Raw genomic sequence first — 18,935 nt, 5'->3', positions numbered from 1 at the left:
TCCGGAATTTTGGGGTTCCCTCTCATATATATGTGTGCACACTCATGTGTATACACCCAGCCATCTACCCATGTATCTATCCATCCATCCATCCAACCACCCCCGATTCCGTAGCGTTCTCTAAGCCTCCACGCTGGGCTAGACCCTGTGCTCAGCACTGGAGAATTCACAGATGAATAACGCGCAGGCCTGGGCTGCGGAAGCCCCAGTTTGGCAGAATCACCAAGAGCTCCGGGCTTTGCCCTTGGCTAAGTGAGGCTGAGGGAGATGAACGAGGGACGGGACTGGCAGAGTCGTCAGTCAGCGGCGTGCACCGCGGGGTGGGAGGCCGAGGTGCGGACTCCTGTTCTGCCCTCCGTGACCTCTGAGGCCCTCTCTGTCCCCGACTTTCACACGGATAAGATGGAGGGGTATAGGAATCTGGAGGCTTCTGAAAGGCCTAACACTCTCCAAGTGGATGTGATACTGTGTTCTTTATCTGTGTGTCCCTTCTCCATGGAACTGAGAGCTTACTATGTCCCCAGAGAACCAGAGAGGGCTTGGCTCATATCATGCGTTCATACATTTAAAAAATAATAGAATAAATGAATAGATGGGTGGGTGGGTGGATGGACGGTCAGGAGGCTGGAGTGGGAACAGGTCTGAGAGGACAAATGCCAGGAGCTAGGCAAAGGCTGGGTGCTTTAGGTTGGGGGGGGGGTTCAGACGAGGCCAAGCTGGGGAGGATGTTGTGGTGAGAGCACCGCACAGCAGAACATAGCAGGGGAGGTGGGTCCCACGCTGCTCCCTGCCCTGCCCCGTCCCTTGAGCCTTCACACACCTGCTCCCACCGCTCACCTCCAGTTCTTGGTGTGCGGGGGCCCTTCCTCCAGGCGTAAGAGGGCGTAGCGAGCAGCGCTGAGAGACAGGCCTCGGATCCCGTCACCCCACTCCTTCTCTGCCCTGAGGGCCAGGAACAGGGGCATAGGAGGGCAGAAAGCCCGGGGGTGTCAGAGAGGGACGTCCACACTGAAGTGGCCAGTCCCTGGGGCAGAGCCATCTACCGCAGGCTCAGAAAGGACATGCATGTCGCTCCTGCCACCTCCGTGTCTCAAAGCTTCAGCCCCTTCTTCTGCTCCTGTTGTCTGTCTCCCCAACTTGCCCCAGGTCACCCCTCCTCCACTCCACCCTGACTCCCTGCCTCATTCCTCCAGCCCCTAAACACCCAGCACCAGCGCCCCTCACCCCTGCAGAGCCCTCTCCTCCCTCAGTTCCCCCAAGCCCTCCCCGCCTCCCGCACTCACCCGCGGTACTCGATGTACTTGTAGATGAGTCCGGCAATGAGCATGGCCACCAGGGCATAGTACCAGGAGCAGATGAACATGAGGGCCAGGCACAGGCTCATGCCCAGGAAGGAGAGTGTCCTGGACAACAGGAGGGACAGCTAGCCTCTGAGCCCTGGGGGGGCGGGGGCTGTCACTGCTGCCAAGGTTCGGACAGCAAGACTTGGGTGGGGCAGGGCCTGGGCATGCCCAGGAGACAATGAACGAGTCTTGGGGAGCTCACACCATCATCCCCATGAGCACCCAGGGGATATGCCACCTTCTGAATGAATGAGCAGCCACAGACAGGCACCTTCCCATGCCCCGCCCAACTCCTGAGTCACCACCCCTCCTGGTCCCAGCGCCTTAGATGCTGCCAGGCTGTTTTGCCAGACAGGCTCAGAGGCAGGGTTCTCTGGGGGGAGAGCTGGAGGCAGGAACGCCCAGGAGGAGTGTGCCCCCAGGGAGACGGAGCAGGGGCACTGAGGTGGGAGGGGGCAGCCTGGGCTCTAGGCCACACAGGCCTAGTCTTGTGGGGAGGGGCCTTGGGCCGGTCCCTTGCCTCCTTTAAGCCTCTGTTTTCTTTTGGTAGAACAGGCCGATCATTCCCACCCTGTCTGTCTCATGGACCTATTGTGAGGATGCAGAGCCTTCAAACAAAGCGATCAGAAGAACACCAGCCTCCACCTAATGAGCACCTTCTGGGCCCAGTAACGCTCACAAGGGGCCTGCGAGGAGGGGACAGCGGTCACCCCACTTCGCAGCTGGGGAAGCTGTTGCCTCATCCTGACAGTACGCTGGCGAGCATTCCGCACAGGGAGGAATGATCGCTGAGACCACTTGCCTTATCATTTGTGTTCTATTTGTGATTGTAAGGAAAGCCTGTCCAGGGCCTTGCTGGTGCTGGCTGGGCTACGAAAGCTGGAGTTTGGGATCCTTAGCCCTGGGGGGGGATGGGCTAGGGTGAGGTGGGCCCTGCCGTGGGGGTGAGAGGAGGGGTCGATGCAGTGGGCAGTGGGAACAGGGTACCCACCAGTGGTAATAGCGAAAGCGTGGCCTCCAGTTGGGGGTCCTCAGCAGCGTCTGTACCGCACAGGCCAGGTTCACGAACATGTAACACATCAGGAAGAACCTGGAACACAGGGAGGCCGGGGAGAGACAGATGCAGGGAGAGGCAGAAACAGAGAGAGAAACATAGGGGAGGAAAGGGAGAAAGGAGAAAAGAAACTGCAGGGGTGGGGGGAGGGTCAGATCATGTCCCGGTGCTTAGGGAGGGGTTCAAAGGCCAAATCCCCTCACAACACGCCCTGACACGTGTGGGGACAAAGCTCTTTGTAACAAAGGATGGGTTTCTATGGCAGGGGGGAACTTCCTAGGGTTGTTGAAGTATCTGGGGAGCCAGTGGGGAGGGCAAGACGCCAGCACGCACATGGAGAGGATGGGGGCGACCTCATCGAGGGATGCAATGAGGATGCCGATCTCGCAGATGCAGGCGGTCAGGAGCAAGGCCCAGGTCGGCTCTCCGTTGGCTTTGCCGTGGCCAAAGACCTGAGGACAAGCAACCGTCATGGGAGCCTGAGACCTGAAGGACTTCTTGTGTCTCCTCCACTCTTGGGGACCAGGGCAGTAAAGGCAGGGGACCCCTAACTAATGAGGAGGTAGGAAGAGGATGCTGCATTTCTCATCATTCAGCAGTGCCCAAGGGGATACCACACTTTTGCTGTATTGCGCCCATCCTGACATTGGTACCCAAGTGCAATTAAGTTCAAATGCTCCCTTAAGGGGAAAACTGGGGACAGATGGGACAGGAGCTGCAGGAGGCCAGCAAGCAGCCATGACAGTGTGCCATAAATCCTTTTTCCTCTTCAGCATCATGGAGAGAGCTGCCCCTTTCCTGCCCTTTGGCTGCCTCCCTGCGTCCCTGCCTAATCACTAGGCCAAAAGAAGGCCATTTATTTTTCCCCTAAAAGCAGACAGCTCTGTCCAAAAAGATGGCTTTGACCGTGGGCCAAATCCCAAAGAAGGCATAACCAATCTTCCCAGTAGCACAGAGCAGAAGGGCCCCAGAAGGCAAACATGGCTTGCTGTGGCCCTGCCTCACCAGGGAGGGGTCTGGCTGGCTGGTGTAAGGGGTGAACTGCTCTCCCCACACTCGCCCCCACTGACCTGCAGAAAGGGCACTATGCCATCCCTGGAGATGGCCTGCAGCAGGCGTGGGGCCCCTGTGAGGCTCTGCAGCCCTGCACCACAGGTGGAGAAGAAGGATCCAATGACAATCACCCAGGGGGATGGCCAGGCCAGCGTGCCCACCACCAGGTTGCCATTCACAGCTTCGCCAAACCTGAAATGAAGCAGCAAAGGGACAGAAGATGCTGGGTGAGCAAGGCCACCTGGATTTCCAAGGCAGGTCTCCCACACCAACTTCAGGACCAGCCGTGTGCCCACCACCGGGCCAGGTCTGGAGGGGCAAAGGGAGAGACAAAGCCCCTGATGTCGTGGGCACTTCCTGCCTGCGTGATTTGGACAAGTCGCTTCACCTCTCCTTACCTCACTCTCCTCACCTGTGAGACAAGAATCATTATAAACCCATCTCATACGACAGGTCAGAGGATAAAAAGAAATAAATGTGTAGAATGCTTAGCACGGTGCCTAAAGCATGGTAGTAATAGCGAGTCTAGTAAATGGCCAGTCATACAATTTTATGTTGTCCTGGGCAAATCCCTTAACCTGTTAGAACCTCAGTATCTCCGCCGGAAAAGTGGGGGTTCTAGCCTGCTCGTTGGGCGATGGCATGTGATGTGAGAATCAAAGGAAAGCATTTTCTCACAATGACACTGTCTTCAAATGGAAGACGCCACCGCAGGAGGCAGAGAGGTCCCTGTCCCTGAAGTGTGCAAGCAGCGGCATGCTCGGAGGGGTGGCTGCGGAGGCACTTCAGGGACCAGATGCTGGGTCACACTGGATGACCTGCTGGACCCCTTGCAATCCTGCGGGAGGTCCCTGGCTGAATAAAGTGAGATAAGCGGAGGTGGAGTTGCCCTAAAAGTGAATTGGTGTAACATGCAAATCATCCATTTGCCCAGGTCATTCCTCTGCATAAAGCCCTTCAGAGTTTCTCCCATTTTTTAATAAAATAAAGCTCCAATTTCCTGGTGCCAACTGGCTCCAGCCTAGGTCTCCGGCCTCATGCCCCCCACCCCCTCCTTGCAGAAGCCAGGATGGGAATGAAGAAACCAGCTCCTGAGTGACTCCTCATAGGACTGCCTACCTCACCCTCCGGGAGTGTAGGCTCACGCCCTCCAGAAGGGGGTGCTCCAGAAGCTCTAACTGCTTATAGCTACAAGCACCTGCATGTGCGCGCACGCACGCATGCACAGCTGTTTCTCGCCTCCACCTTTAGTCATGCCGTTCCCACTACCTGGAATGCCCCTCGCCATCCTAGCCACCTAAGTGATCTCTACCCAACATTTAACTTGGGAAGGATAAATGAGAAGTGTGTATAAGGTCTCTTCAGCAGCACCCCCTCCTCCCTGCCGTCTGAGGACTGGATGGCAGCCTCCATAGCCCAGGGGCCTCATTTCATCACCATCCCTACTGCTCTGCATCCCAGGTCTGTCAAAAAAGTACAGTCACCACCCCCAAAGAGCTCCTTCGGGGCAAAAACCATGGGTTATTTCTCTTTATTCTTCACAGAACCCTGGACAGTAACCAACACATAGACATTCAGGAAATACTCAATGATTTCATAGATTTTAAAGGGAAAAAAGTGTCATTATCCTAAAGGAAGTGAGACGCCATTCCAGCTTCTTGAGCTGGAGTGATATAAAAGAGATGGAATGTAAGAAGCTGAGTTGGCAGGCGTTTCCCCTTGACCTCCCTCCACAGGGCCCTTGCACAGGCTCAGCACCCCTGTCAGGTCTGTTTCCCAGGATTTGCCCCTCTACGCCCGCCCCCCAGAGCAGGATCAGCCCTGATTCCCTTACTTACTTGTCCCGCAGGACGACCCCCTCAATGCAGGCCCCGAACAGAACAACGGAGCTGATGTCTGCAGCAGAGTGAAGGAGAATTCCAAGCACAGTGTCCCTCGTCATCACCACCCATCCCGAGCCAGCCAGCAGGGGAGGCAGCAGCTGCCCCCTCTCTTGCCCTCCCAGTCCACAGTGGTCCCAGCCCAGCAGTACAGGATACAGACAGCAGAGGTGGTGGCGATAGCCAGGATGGTGCCGGTGGGAATTGACTTCTGGGCATCCCGCAGGTCCCCAGAACGATTAGAACCAGCCATGATCCCTGTGAACAGAGCAGCTAGGACAGGAGCCACAAGAGACCAGACAGACTGGGAAGAAAAGACCCCAGCCTCGGAGTCAAGAAGCCTGGGGTCTGATCTTGCCATAGAGATTTGGGTGAGGACTTGCGTGGTATATTTGGCTTTTCCTGGTCTTCATTCCCTCATCTGTCCATTGGGAACTGAATTGTTCTGCCTCTGTGATGGGGCTTTTGGACTAAGAAATTCCCCCATCTAATCACTGCCTGCCTCCTACCCATCTACTCCCAGGCACAGGCCGCCCTCTCTGAGCTCCCCTTCACCTGTGACCGAGGGGAAGTAGATGCCAACCAGCAGCGTGAAGTAGGAGGTCATATCACTGAAGACATAGGGATGGTCCATGTCGATAGGGGTGCCATCAGCCAGGCCCGCTGAGGGCATCCCACGCCTCTCCACAATCACCCCCTTGGTCAGGTAGGAGCTCCAGAGGTTCTCTGTGGGGCAGACAGAACAAGATGCTCAGGAAAGACCAGAAGTCCAAGTGCCACAGCTCTGGGGCCAGGAGGTGGGGGTGGGCAAAGAGGACAATCAAGGTCAACCACCTCTCATTCCCCATGGGCCTTGGCTCCATTTTATCTCTACTGACATTTTCTAAGGTCCTGCTTTGGGCCAGGCCACACATGGGGGGGCTTTGTACAAGTCAGATTTGGTCTTTGCTCTCAGATAACCCAGTCTACTGGGGCAAAAAGACACACTTATCTCAGACTGATTCAATATCCTAAACTGATCTCACACCCACCCACCCCAAACCAGCTCCCTTCCTGGATTCCTTGGCTCAGTAAATGGCACTGGCATCAATTCAGACACCTTGGTATTGCCCTTGACTTCTCCCTCTCCCCATCTCCATTTCGAATCCATTTCCAACTCCTGTCCTTTACTCCTCCTAAACATTTCTCAAATACATCCCTGCTCTCCTTTCAAAGGTTCCTCCACTTTGGCACTATTGACATCTGGGTCCAGATTATTCTTGATTGTGGAGGACTGTCCTACAACATTGCAAGATGTTCGGCAACATTCTGGATGCCAGTATGTTTGGCAACAAGCTAGATGCCAGTAATAAGCCTCCAGTTGTGACCAGAACTGTCTCCAGATGTTGCCACATGTCCCCTGGGTGGGCAAAACAGCCTTGGTGGAGAACTACTGTTCCATTCCACTGACATCTCTCCATCATTCTAGGTCAGGAAACCATCCCCCCTCACCTAGACTTAGTGTCACCTCCTTCTGGACTTCCTGCCTCTGTCATCTACCCATTTTAGCCCATATACATGAGAAGTAAAAGTGAACCTTCAGAAATGACAAGCTGGCCATGTCCCTCACTTACTCAAGACCCTTTGGTGGCTTTTCATTGCCCTGAGGACACAGCCCAAACTCTTCAACATGGCTTCCAAGACCCACCACAGTCTGGCTCATGCTGGCCTCTCCAGCATCATAGCTTGCCCTCCTTCTTTTTCACTCAATGCCCTGGTCATTCCAGATGACTTGTGGTTGCAAGGATACAACGTGCTTTTCTGTGTCTGCATGCTTTTAGGCAAGCTGTTCTTCTGCCTGTGATTCCTTTATTCTCTTAACATCACTGAAAATCTCTTATTTGTCCTTCAAAAGCTTTCTCAGATGAGTCCAGGAAACTTTGTCTCACCACTTTATATACACAACCACTCCCTCCCCTGGAAGGTCTCTGTTCACTGAATGACCATCTGTGCACATTTGCTAATACATCTGGGTCTGCTGTTTGACTCCTTGAAGCCACAGCCCATTAGTCCTTCAAGTTGTGTTCCTAGGTTTTAACACAGTGCTAGGAACTTAGTAGGTGCTTGCTAAACTAATGGCTTTCTTTTGTCCCCAGATGATAAGATACTCAAAGGCCCTTTTTCATCTCTACCCCTCCATGACCCAGGAACAGAACTTGGCCCAGAGTAGGTGATCAATTAAAACTGATTGACTTTGACCGAGTCCCAAGTAGAGTCCCTGAATCCTAACTGTTTAACCCAGAATCCCTGCAGTGTTCCCTGGGCACCAGCCCTCTTCCCTCCCCCAGACCTTTGATGAGGCCACTGGCAGCGCCAGGAATGCCCTGGATCTCCGTGACATTGTTTCGGGTGAAGTACTCATCACAGGTGGCATTGAGAAAGCGAGAGGAACAGAAAAGGCCCCAGAGCCGTGTGGTCACCGTCTCGTTTCCTTCCCAAGCCAGCTTGGCACAGACATCAAAGCCGTGGCGAGACAGTGTGCGGTTCCCCAGGAGGCAGATCCTAGGGAGAGAAACAAGGGAGGAGGATGGCGAGGGACACAACCTTGCCCTGACTTCACAGTAGCATCGGCAGGGGAGCTCTAAAAAACACAGATGCCAGGGTCTCCTATCCAGAGGTTCTTATTTAACTGGGATGGAGCCCAGAATCGACGGTTGTTGTTTCCTTTCAAAGCTCCCCGCCAAATAATTACAACATGCAGGCACCGCGGCGAACCACCACTTTAGCGCAATGCTGTGTTTCAGCACCATGGACAGCGGTCTCCGTGTGCCGCCCTTCTGGGCAGTGAGTGGGGTGTAGGGGACTCTGTCCTAGGGAGAGAGGCAGGACCAAGAGAGATCTGAGCTTCTAGACCTTCCCTTCTGCGCGCTTTCTCACGACAGAAAAGGTGTTTAACACTAAGTGGTTGCCCCATTCCAGGAGGCTGTCCCCTCACCCCCAAAATGTTTCTCCAACATCGTGTTTTTCCTTCTAGAAACCATGCCACTTGGTTCTTCCTCAGTTCATTACCACCAGTGAGCATCTGGCTCTCACCAGGGGAACTGTGCCCACCTCCAGAAACATGATCTCACCCCGAATAGACTTATCCCAACCTAGGAGAGGTTTTCCTCTCCCCAGGGAGGTTGCTCTGAATCCACAACCCCTCGGATTCCGGATTCTGAGAGCTGGGGAGGAGGGGTTGGCAGACACCGGTGTGCAGACCCTAAAGCTGGGCCAGGGAGCAGGAGGACGACGCCTTGGGCTCAGAACGGCAGCACTTACGGGAAATTGGGCGGGTCAAAGGCAGATTTGATGACCCCAGCATAGATGGCCAGGATGGAGAGGATGACACAACCCAGGAAGACAAGGGCAAACTTGTTGACATACTTGACACCCACAAATACCACGGTGGCCATGCAGGTGAGCACACAGGTGCCATACACACGCATGTTGTTCAACATGGCTGCTGCTTCCCCACTGGCATCTTCTGCCTTAAAAATGGCCATAGCTGGGAAGAGGTAAGCCTGTGGGAAAGGGATAAGGAGGTCATGCAAGTCACTAGTAAGAACCAACTGAGAATCACCCCAAGAAAATAACCCAAGGCAAGGCTTTGGAGAAGCCAATTTACAGGAGTGTAAGACTAGAAATGACATCCAATGATAGGGGAATACTTAAGAAAATCATGGGCTAGTCTGCAAGGACTATTACACAGTCATTAAAAATGATATTGCAGAGATATTAGGAGCAATTTTAACTTCAATTATTTTCCCATATAGACCATGGAAATTCTGTGCCTTGCATAAAATTGGAAAAATGTCAAAGAATGTAAAAAAACCCAACAGTCACTCAACAACAGAACTTCAGAAGGGTAAGCAGATTTATATGAACTGACTCAAAAAGCTATCCATGTTACAGTAGGTAAAAATAGTCAAGTTTCCTAGTGTGTTTATGATCTCATTTTTTTCAATATTTATATATACTTATCTGTAAACATATATACACACAAATATAATGATATCTGTGTGTGTAGATACATCAAAATATTAACAGTAGTTTTTCCTGAATGGTGAAAATATTTTTAAAAGTTTTCACATTTGCATTTTCTATATAATTTTTCTACTAAATATTAATATATTTATATTCTTATAGAATTTGTTTTCATTTGTAAATTATATTTACAAAGAGAATTTTGGGTTTTTTAGGGAAATCTGTATAGTTATATTTTACAAGAACAGAATACAATATCACATAGAAAAAAACTGGAAGGAAATACACCCACATGTTGATTTTCTTTGAAGGACTGTTTCTTTTTTTACTTTCTTTGATATTTTTCCAATTTTATGCAAGGGGCAGAATTGCTTTCATAATAACTTTTCAATGATTTAGCTTTTTAAATGTTATAAAGATCTATTATTCTCTCATAATGTGGCTCCTTGGGTCTTTAATTTCCCATCCATTGTACTCCTCCATTCTGCCCCCACACCAGAAGCTGTGACATCTTTTAGTCCTAGTTTTCCAAAGCAGTGTGGTAGAGTGGACAGGCACTGGATTTGGGGTCAAAAAGACAAGGGTTCATACCCCTTCTACTTATTCATATCCCTTCCTTAAATTTTCTGAGCCTTGCTTTCTTCATCTATAAAATGGGGTGTCTTCTACCTTGTGGGAGAGTCAGGGATAAAATAAAATGATACATTGCAGGCCTTAGGGTCTGGATAAACTAGGGGCTTGGGAAATGTCAGCCCCACTTTCTATGTAACAAGAAACCCTCCTCAGCTCCCACCCCCTCCTGGAGGGGCAGGAAGAACAGAGATGAAGTCAGCAGCCACCTCCTTCAAACTGTGCCTGGAGACCTGAGTGCTCATCACCACTGCTCCCGACAGATCTCTTTCCTTGGCTCCCTCACTGCCTCCTTTCCTGTTGCCGTCCACCTGCCCTCAGCCCTCTACAGTGCCCGTTCAGAGAGGACTTACAAAGGCCCTGGCACGTGGTCGGCAGCCACAGAATGGTTGCCACTGTGGGACATGGCTATTATTATTTCTCCCGTGCTTTTACTCTCCTCAACCCACCTCTGCACGTGGTAGCTGGTTGACCTTGAGCAAGTCATTTCACCTCTCTGAGCGTCTCATTGGTACAATGGAGCATAATAATACTTAAACTTCATGAGGATTCAAGAAAATGACTGTGAAGCACTGGGAACTCTGCTGAGAGCACAGTGGGTGCCCGATAAATGGCAGCTGTTCGTGTTACATAATTATTGCAACTTGGCTCCCCAACTAGACTGTGAACTCTTTAAAGACAGAACCCTGTCTGATTTCCCTTTGGCCTCACTGAGTGGCCTGTAGGAGGTGTCTGGGGAGCATTGGTTAACTGACTGACAGCCTGGGGCCCCACACCTCCTCCTTGGCCCCTCTCACCAGCAGGATTTCGATGGTGCCCAGGATGTACATGGCGCCAGCAAAGGTAGTGCCCAGGTAGAAGCAGAGGCCCACAGCGCCCCCAAACTCTGGGCCCAGGGACCTGGAAATCATGTAGTAGGAGCCACCAGCTGCAGAAAGAACCTAATATCAGTGAGAGGTTCAAGGGGCACTGGGCTGCTCTTGGGGCTCAGGGGGTCTCAGGGATAGAGGCACAGAGGGGATTGCTCAGGGCCTCGTGGGTCTTACAGACTGCAGCCCTAGGTCTGGTGGGAGAACCAACTAGCCACTCTCAGGGGGTTTTGCAGCACTAATTACCATGTTGCTAATCACCCCTCTAATGAGGTCACGGCTCCGAAAATGGGATGATGGAGGGGAGGAATTCAGGCAAAGGGAGAGCTTGCATTGCCCTATCCAGCACCATCAACTGCCCCCTCATCTCCCCTTTAATAGAACTGTCCCCACCTACCCCACAAACATCATCGCCCAGTCTCCAGTCCTGCTACACAGCCTTTCTTGGGTTCTGATGGCCCCCAAAACCTTGGGCACTACCCCTCCTTCCAATGATCCAGGTCTCCCTCCCAACCATTCAGGCCCCACCTGCTCCAAGACACCCCCATCACATACCAGGCACAACACCGTTGGTTGCAATTGCACTCATGGAGATGGCCGTGAGCATCGTCTGTGAGGACAGAAGTCATCAGAGTGGAGGCTGGAGTGGGGGCCACAGCAGCCTGGGTGGGGGCCAAGCCTTATGGCCCATAAATACCCGCCAAACCCACAAGTCCTCTTCCACTGAGCTTCTCCCTGGTCCTGTTCCAACTTCTACTGCTGCCAAGTCCTTCTTGTCAAGAAAAGCTCTTATTCACCATTCAATGGACCTAGCACAAGCTACAGCATCAGAGAGCTCTGGAAACCCCAGCCTGGCCTCTGACCAGCTGTCTGGCCTGAGACAAGTCACTTTGCTCTCTAAACCTCAGTTTCTTCATCTACGGAATAGGGTACCAGCTTCAGCACTGGCTCCCTCACAGGTGGTTCAGGGTCGGGTGTCAAAAAATGGAACTGTGGTGATAGGTAGGGGTCTATGAATATTTGATGTTTTAGAGAGGATAGGAAGAATTCTGTTACAAAGCCGTCTGTAACACATAATCCCATTCTTTATGAGTCTGGACCTACCAACATGTTAAGCATTATTGGATTATGGGTGAATTGTCTTTCTTTCCTCACACCTATCTTTTTCATCAGTGAATCTGCATTACTTGTGCAATTATACACAAACACACACATCCAGGTGAAAACTGGTTACTGGCCATCAGGGACCAGCCTATGAGAGGCAAGCAGGACTGGCCAGACCTCATTTACTCTCAAAGATCATATGCAGTGGTTCCTATAAAAAGCTCAGGTCTCATGCTTCCCCCTCTCCCTCCCACCCCCAGGTCCCTGCTCAGCCCAGCTGTCAGAGGGCGGGAGAGGGGAGGGTGTCACTCACACAGGAGCAGCAGATGAACACCATACAGAAGGACTCCATGATGCCTGCGATGCCCACCACCCAAGTGAGCCGCAGGAAGAGGATGACACCGAAGATGTTCTGCAGGCATGGTAGGTACACCCCCATGAAGGTGCCCATGCGCGGGGCCTGCAAGGAGGCCAGTGTCAGTTTCTGCAGCCTCTGACCACTACGAAGCCCCCAGGCCCACTCCTTCTCACCTGTTCCTTCATCCCCCACTTTCCTATTCTCTCCATCCTCATCCCTTCATCCTTCTGCTTCTTATCCCTGGCCTTCCTCCCATCTCCCAGCCTTATACCTGCATCACCCCTCCTGCAAACCACCCCCTCCCTCCTCCCTTCCATCTCTATCCCTCATCTCCCATCCCTTCTGTTGCCTCTGCCCCCAACTCCTATCGCTCTGCCTCCATCATGCATCCCTCCATCTGAATCTACTTTTCCTCCCCAATCGTTTCTTCCCCAAGGCCCTCACCTGCACTGGCTTCTTTCTTCCCCCTTCATTGTTTTCTGCCTCTTCGTGCTCCCTACTTCCCTGGGGCAGGTTGGTGTAGTTGGCCAGGCCACTGAGCAAGGAGGACACCATGGGGCTGGTGTCCATCTCCTCCTGTGGAGGGAGGGTGGCAGTGTTAGGACACTGAGGCCTGGGGGGGGGGGTAAGCTAGCCAGTAGGGGGCAGAGAGATATGGGCACAAGGAAGGCAAACAGTTGAGGTTGGGGTTCGATGAGGGAGGAAAGCGAATAGACAAGAGAACAGGGAAAGAGAATGGTAGGATGGGAAGAGCGGGTGGCAAGGATAAAGGGAAGGAGAAGGAGATGGGGGAGGCCCAAGAAAGAAGGTGGACCTGACTAAAAGATGGAGGGGAGGGAGCGCACTGTTCCCACCAGGGTGGGCCTGGTGAATGGGGAGATGTGGGTGGGGGCCCAACACCCCTGAGAACCCACCTCAAACAGGGCCATGTTCTTGCCATCGTACTCCTTTCCCTTCTCTGCGTCAGTGCTGTTGATGAAGGGACTGCTCTCCTTGGGGTTGCCATCACCTGAAAAGACAGAAGAGTCAGGGTTCTGGCACCAGCTGGCTGTCATCCACCTGCCTGGGCCAGTGCAGCTGGGTGGTCACCTAACTCTCTGACCCTCGGTTTGCATATTGAAAGCATGGAACTAATACCACCTCCCTTGCAGAATTTTAGTTGACAACATGCATACGAAGAGCCCAGTGTGCTCCTTGGCACACACTGGGTATTTAATAAACATGTGGGTGCTTCCTTACTCTTGGGGGTCCTACGTCATTCATTAGGGTGCCCGAGACTCTCCAGGATGCCCTCCTTACCATAACTGGGCCCATCCTGGCGTTTTGGAATGGAAGCATGTTATTTCCTGGAGGGGGGGGGGGTTCAGGGCGGGGGAGGAACACAAAGAACACTGCAGCCTGAGGTCTCAAGGGTACTCCACCTCTTAGAAAAGTGACCCCCTTTGGCACCTCCTATGCCCCTCATTCATCTTCAATCAACATGTATCTGCTGGGTGTCTGCCATGTGCCAATGTCCGCACAGGGATGGAGGGAGTGTAAAGAGCAACAGAGGACAGCATTCCTGCCCTTGGGGAACCCAAGGGTGAGGGAGATGAACCAGCAACCAGGAATTTCCAGCCCAGAGTGGTGGGTTCTGTGGTAGAAGATGAATAAGGGACCATAGGAACACAGGAGAAGCATTCAGCCCAGCCGGAGAGGTCAGGGAAGGCTTCCCAGAGGAAGTGACGTGTCAGCTGAGAGCTGAAGGATGAGTAAGAGCTAGACTGGGAGGGAGGCGGGAGGGTGTTCCAGGCAGACAGAATGGCAGGACAGTGTGTTCGGTGGCCCAGAGGTGAGAGTGAGCAGAGTGGGCTAGAGGAGCTGAAAGAAGTTTGATCTGGCTGGAGCCTGAGGAAGGCGCATGGGGGTGGGTGGACATGAAGGGTGGGGCGTGGCGGGTGAAAAGAGGATCCCGGGGCAGCAAATGTGGGCTGGGTCCTTACACAATTAGCAGGCCACGTGAAAGATTCTGGACCCCATCCAGAGGACAATGGGAAGTCACCGAAGAGTTTCGGGCAAAGAAGTGCCATGCACAGATTTGGATTTTAGAATAATCACTCTGACCTTTAGATAAAGAATACAGATGCTAGTTAGGGGCTTTTGGTGATCCAGGCAGAGCTGACGGCCCAGACCTGAGCCATGCAGGACGACGGACGGACTCAAGAACTATTGGCACATATCCCCGTGCCAGATGTTTGGGGACGGGGAGTGGAGGAATCTGGAATAATGCGTGTGGTTTCCAGCCTGGATAGATGGGTGGGTCATGACCCTATTTAACAAATGAAAAATGGGGGGGGGGCCGGCAGGAGGTGCTGAATTTGACTGAGGCACTGAGGACACTCAAGTGCATGAGTCTAGAAGCCACTTGGATATATGGATCAACCTGAGGCCCAGGAAAGAGTCTGGGCAGGAGAAAGAGAGGGAGTCACCCATTTTTTAAAAGGTGTGTGTGTAGTGTGAAGCCGTGTGTCTGGGTGAGATCACCCCAAGAGAGATTCTCTTCAGCATCGAGGAGAGGGTCTTTTCGAGAGATTCGGGGCCATCCCCCTTCCTCAGTGTCAGGGCTGAACCCCAGCGGCTGTCCCTCTGGAACCTGCGAAAACTCCCCAACTGTCCAAGCCCAAGTGGAGCCGAGGGCCTACATATTCTGAATTACCCATGTCCTCCTCTCCTGAATCCTCGCTCTCTCCAAAGCACCCCCACCCCGTCTTTCCCGCTTCCTGGAAACTTGTCTCCCAGCCACAGTCCACCCCCAGAGAATGGCCTGTTGTAAAGCCAATCTCATCCGGACTCAAAACTGTAAATGGGGGAAGACGTGATGCCTCCCCCAAGACGTGATGCTTTCATCTGTCTGTCCGTCCCTCGCGCCAGATACTGCTGGCTCTCACATGCTGGGGGGCACCACCCTCTCTTTCTTCTCTCACATGTGTGAGTCCCTGGGGACTTAGCAGACCGGCCCTCCCAGTGAAAGCCTGATGCTCAGGGAACAGCTTTGGAAGTAAATTTCTGCAGGCTCCCTTCCTGACTTCCCAGTTCTCAGAAGGGCTGTCTGGGGCCAGAGAACAGGAGAAACAAAAGGGAGACAATTTCCTCCTCCTTTCAAAGTGCTGACCAGGTGCCTCGCGTTCTCACCTCGCTGTGTTCGGGGTTGAGAAGGGATGAGATGAGAACAAATTTTTAGTGGTTGGAGAAAAAAAAAAGGATAGAATCAAAATTTAGGTTTCAGTCCTAGTTTCAGAGGCTGTGTTGACACGTTGGCTAAGACACTTAAACTCTAAGCCTCGGTTTCCTCCTTCGAAAAGGATGATAACCACGCTCAACTGAGAGGACCGTTGGGATTAAGTGAAATAATGCCTACGGTGTGTGCCTGGCGCATACTGAAGGTATTGCTGCTGCAGTTACAATCACTATTGCCATTAACATACTCGCTGCCCCACCCAGCCCCGGCTCCCCATTCCACACCCTTCCCCAGCCGCAAGATTCAGGGGCCCTGCGTCCTATGGGACTGGGTTCCTCTCCACGCAGCGTCTGCTCCCCGGGCCGGGACCACCACACACGAGAGCCCCCATCTTCTCAGCCCTTCACGCCCTCTTCCAAAACCCTCCTCCTCCTTCGTGGGGGCCCGGGACGCGTGCGGGGCAGAAAGGGGGCGTCCTGGCTGGAGACTCCGCAACTAGGTAGCCTCGTACCAGTTTCCAAGGCGACCACGCGGGCCCAGAGCGCAGCGCAGGGCCGGCCACGCGCCCCGCAACCGCTTATGTAACGCAGCGCGCAGCGCGGAGCTAGACTTCAGACAGGATCTCGGCCGGAAGATGAGCGCAGGGGAGGGGGCGGCCTGGTTGGCTTGTTCTGGGTCCTCTCTTTCCACTAGCTGACTGCACGGGACGCCAGGCTACCGGCCGCGTCTGCCAGAGCAGAGCTCGTCCTCTCCCTGGAACGCCGGGCGCACTGGTGGGGAGAGGCGGGGGGCGGGTGAGCTTCAGGAGTTCTCAAAGGGGCAGGACTAGGAAGGGGGAACTCGCCCTGATTCCCCAGAGCGGGGAGTCAGGGCGGTGGGGGGAGCGCCGAGTGGCGTGCGCAGGAGAGGCAGGACCAGACTGAGGCTGAGCCCTCTCCGCCCCCGCCCCCGCCCCCGCCCCCTGGGAGCTCTCAGCCCGAATCGGCTTTCAATTAAGCTGCCGCGGCCAGAGCTCCCGAGGAGGAAACAGGCGAGCGGCGTGGGCTAAGGAGCCTCCTCCCGAGGGGTTTGGGGCCAGGCCTGCGGCCAGGCCTGGGGAAATCCCTATGCCAGACTAGAGTAGTCTGGGAGGACGTCAGACCCCAAAGAGAAAGGAGACCTGGAGGCCAGAGATAATATCCTTGGGTTCTTCTTTATCTCAGAAAAGAACTCTATTACTCTGGCCATTCCCTTCTCCCCGAGGTCAGCACCCTGGCTCCCCGCACCTACATCCTCAAGAACTTAGGATCAGAGGCGCCAGGGGCTCTCGTCTGATGGTCCCTCTTCCCTCAAACCCAGCAGGTCCTTGAAGCCCCCAGCCACCATCAAAAGTTGCCACAGGGCTGCCTTCTCTCTCTGGGACCCAAAACGCCTGAGCCGGGTGCAGACCCCTCCCGCGTCAGGTCCTGGACACTGTAGATGGAGAGAAGGTCTCCAGAAGGGCCCACGTCACCCAGAGTCTAGAAACTAAGGGAGAGGGTGTAGAACTGAAGGGAGTTCCTAGTTCGCCTTCTGCTCCGCACACCTAGGTGCCTCTTTTCTAGGCCTCCTGAGACCCCATGGAAATCCCAAAGCCTAGTGGGGCACCAGCCCCTGGAGGATAGGATGGCACCCCTTGTCAGGCTGAGCCACTGTCTTCAGAGTAGAAACATCTGAAGGGGGTCCCTGATGGAAACGACCCCCTTGGTTCCCTGGGAACCGCGTTGGGATGCCTGGTGCTGCCGCAGACTCCACTTAACCAACGCCCCCCCCCCATCACAGCCTAAACCTGCTGGGGAAGGGGGCAGCTTCTGGATGAGACAACCTCAATGTCACTAGATAGGTAGATGAGCCAGCCACTAAGACCCCTGTGTACCGCTCAGACCCAGGGAAGAGAAGTGGTTCTCAGACAAAGGATGGGGAACCCTGGTGTCCACAGCCTTCCCAAACGGCCACTTGGCTCTGGCTCCAACTGAGGATACAGGGTACAGAGGACTTCGGTTCAAGACTTCCAGTAGCTGGAAGACCCGCTCTTTCAGACCTTGGGACCTTTTGGCCATCCCCTGGGGAGGTCTGCAAGAGTTTGGGCCCAGAGAGGGCCAAGCAATGCCCAAGGGAGCATTTGAAGGCGCTGAGCGCAGACAGCCAGAGCGGGAGGCGCGCTAGTGCGCAAGGGACGCAGCGCTGCCGGGGGTGGGGGGTGGGGTGGGGGCGGCTGACAGCCGTGATGGATGGCTGAGACCGCTGGGGGGCGGCGGGGGGCCTGGGAGCCCGAGGGGGTGGCTGGCCCCTAAGACCTCAGAGCAGGGAAACCGCGGAGGAAGGCGGGGGAGAGCCAAAGCAGCGAAGGGACTTGTTCCAAGCTCATTGCCTCCTAGCGAGTCTCCGCACCCACCGCAGCGCGTCCGCAGTGCCCGCGCCGCTGCGCTGGGGATTCAGCAGCTGGAACCCTATTCCTGAGGCCTTACGGAGGAAGCCAGCAGAACTGACTAGAAAGACTCCCCCCTGCCCCGCCCTGGAAACCTCGCTGCCACCCCAGGGCACTGAGAGGAAGGGAAAAGAGGGCAGAAAGGAGGTTGATTTGGCTTCCCGTCCTGAACAGGAACCCACGGAGGCGCGCGCGCGAGAGGCAGGTTCCGCAAAGTAGAGCTGAAAATCTCCGGGGGAGGTACGCTTCATTCTGAGGTCGGACCTCAGGCAGGTCTGGGGGAGGGGGCCCGGGTGGCACCCAGTGTCCTCTTAGCGAGACACCGCAGCCCGGACGGGGCCGTCATACGGCTCCGACCCCTCACGGGTACCTTCCCCCCCCCTTTCAGCTGGAAGTCTCAGAGCAAGAGACTGCAGCAGACTGCGCCCCCCACCCCCCAAGCCACCAGTCAACACTCTGCGCCAGGACACCGGGGTCCCTTATCGGGGAAAGGAGCCCTCCTTCCGCCCGTCGAGCTCCACGTCAGCCCATTCTAGCTCTTCCATACCCTTCCCACCTCCTCCCCCGCTCGGCGAACCCACGTCTGCTCCCCGGGCAGAGTGGGCAATGGCAACCCCTGGTCCCCCAGCCCTGCCCCAGGCGCGGCGCATTCCAGAACCTCGGACAGCGCCTGGCGCATTCCAATGGAGCGAGGCTCCAGGCCGCCGCAGGCGCCCACCGCCCCGGTCTTTCCCAGCCTCTTCTCCGAAGGAGGCGGCCCCTGCTCTGCCTCTAACCCCAGAGCTGCCTCCTCTGCTCGCCGCCCCCTCCCTCGCCGCCCCCGGACCTCCGCTTACCAGGGTTGGCTCCCCCATCGCCGTCCTCGCAGTCAGTCAGGTTGTTTAGCATGGTGGCGGCGCCGCGCCGGGCCGGGGATGGCTGCGCCGCCTCGCCCGCGCCCCTCTGCCCGCCTTCTCCGCTCTCTCGCTTGCTAGCT

General features: G+C 54.6%; 1 protein-coding gene across 2 annotated transcripts in view; it reads right to left on the bottom strand.

The window, feature by feature from the left end:
- Window positions 1-18,935, bottom strand: part of SLC12A5 (solute carrier family 12 member 5) — a 35,267-nt gene that overhangs the window by 8,693 nt on the left and 7,639 nt on the right. The window contains exons 1-16 of one of the 2 annotated variants that reach the window (XM_037044187.1): window positions 18,796-18,929; window positions 13,211-13,305; window positions 12,741-12,872; window positions 12,252-12,398; window positions 11,390-11,444; window positions 10,763-10,893; window positions 8,631-8,872; window positions 7,660-7,871; window positions 5,886-6,056; window positions 5,490-5,588; window positions 5,289-5,346; window positions 3,468-3,642; window positions 2,731-2,849; window positions 2,335-2,433; window positions 1,284-1,403; window positions 838-942 (exon numbers count right to left, since the gene is read on the bottom strand). In XM_037044187.1, coding sequence (XP_036900082.1) covers window positions 838-942; window positions 1,284-1,403; window positions 2,335-2,433; window positions 2,731-2,849; window positions 3,468-3,642; window positions 5,289-5,346; window positions 5,490-5,588; window positions 5,886-6,056; window positions 7,660-7,871; window positions 8,631-8,872; window positions 10,763-10,893; window positions 11,390-11,444; window positions 12,252-12,398; window positions 12,741-12,872; window positions 13,211-13,305; window positions 18,796-18,847 — 2,012 coding nt within the window. In that variant the 5' untranslated portion in view covers window positions 18,848-18,929. Of the gene's footprint in view, window positions 1-837; window positions 943-1,283; window positions 1,404-2,334; window positions 2,434-2,730; window positions 2,850-3,467; window positions 3,643-5,288; window positions 5,347-5,489; window positions 5,589-5,885; window positions 6,057-7,659; window positions 7,872-8,630; window positions 8,873-10,762; window positions 10,894-11,389; window positions 11,445-12,251; window positions 12,399-12,740; window positions 12,873-13,210; window positions 13,306-18,795; window positions 18,930-18,935 lie in introns of those variants that run through there. The other variant, XM_037044186.1, reaches the window with a different exon arrangement.

The sequence above is a fragment of the Sturnira hondurensis genome, unplaced genomic scaffold, assembly GCF_014824575.4.
Source record: "Sturnira hondurensis isolate 20B ecotype Veracruz unplaced genomic scaffold, ASM1482457v3 Scaffold0004136, whole genome shotgun sequence".
Classification (NCBI taxonomy): domain Eukaryota; kingdom Metazoa; phylum Chordata; class Mammalia; order Chiroptera; family Phyllostomidae; genus Sturnira; species Sturnira hondurensis.
The sequence above is the reverse complement of the archived record's forward strand: the minus strand, read 5'-3'. Positions and strand labels throughout refer to the sequence as shown.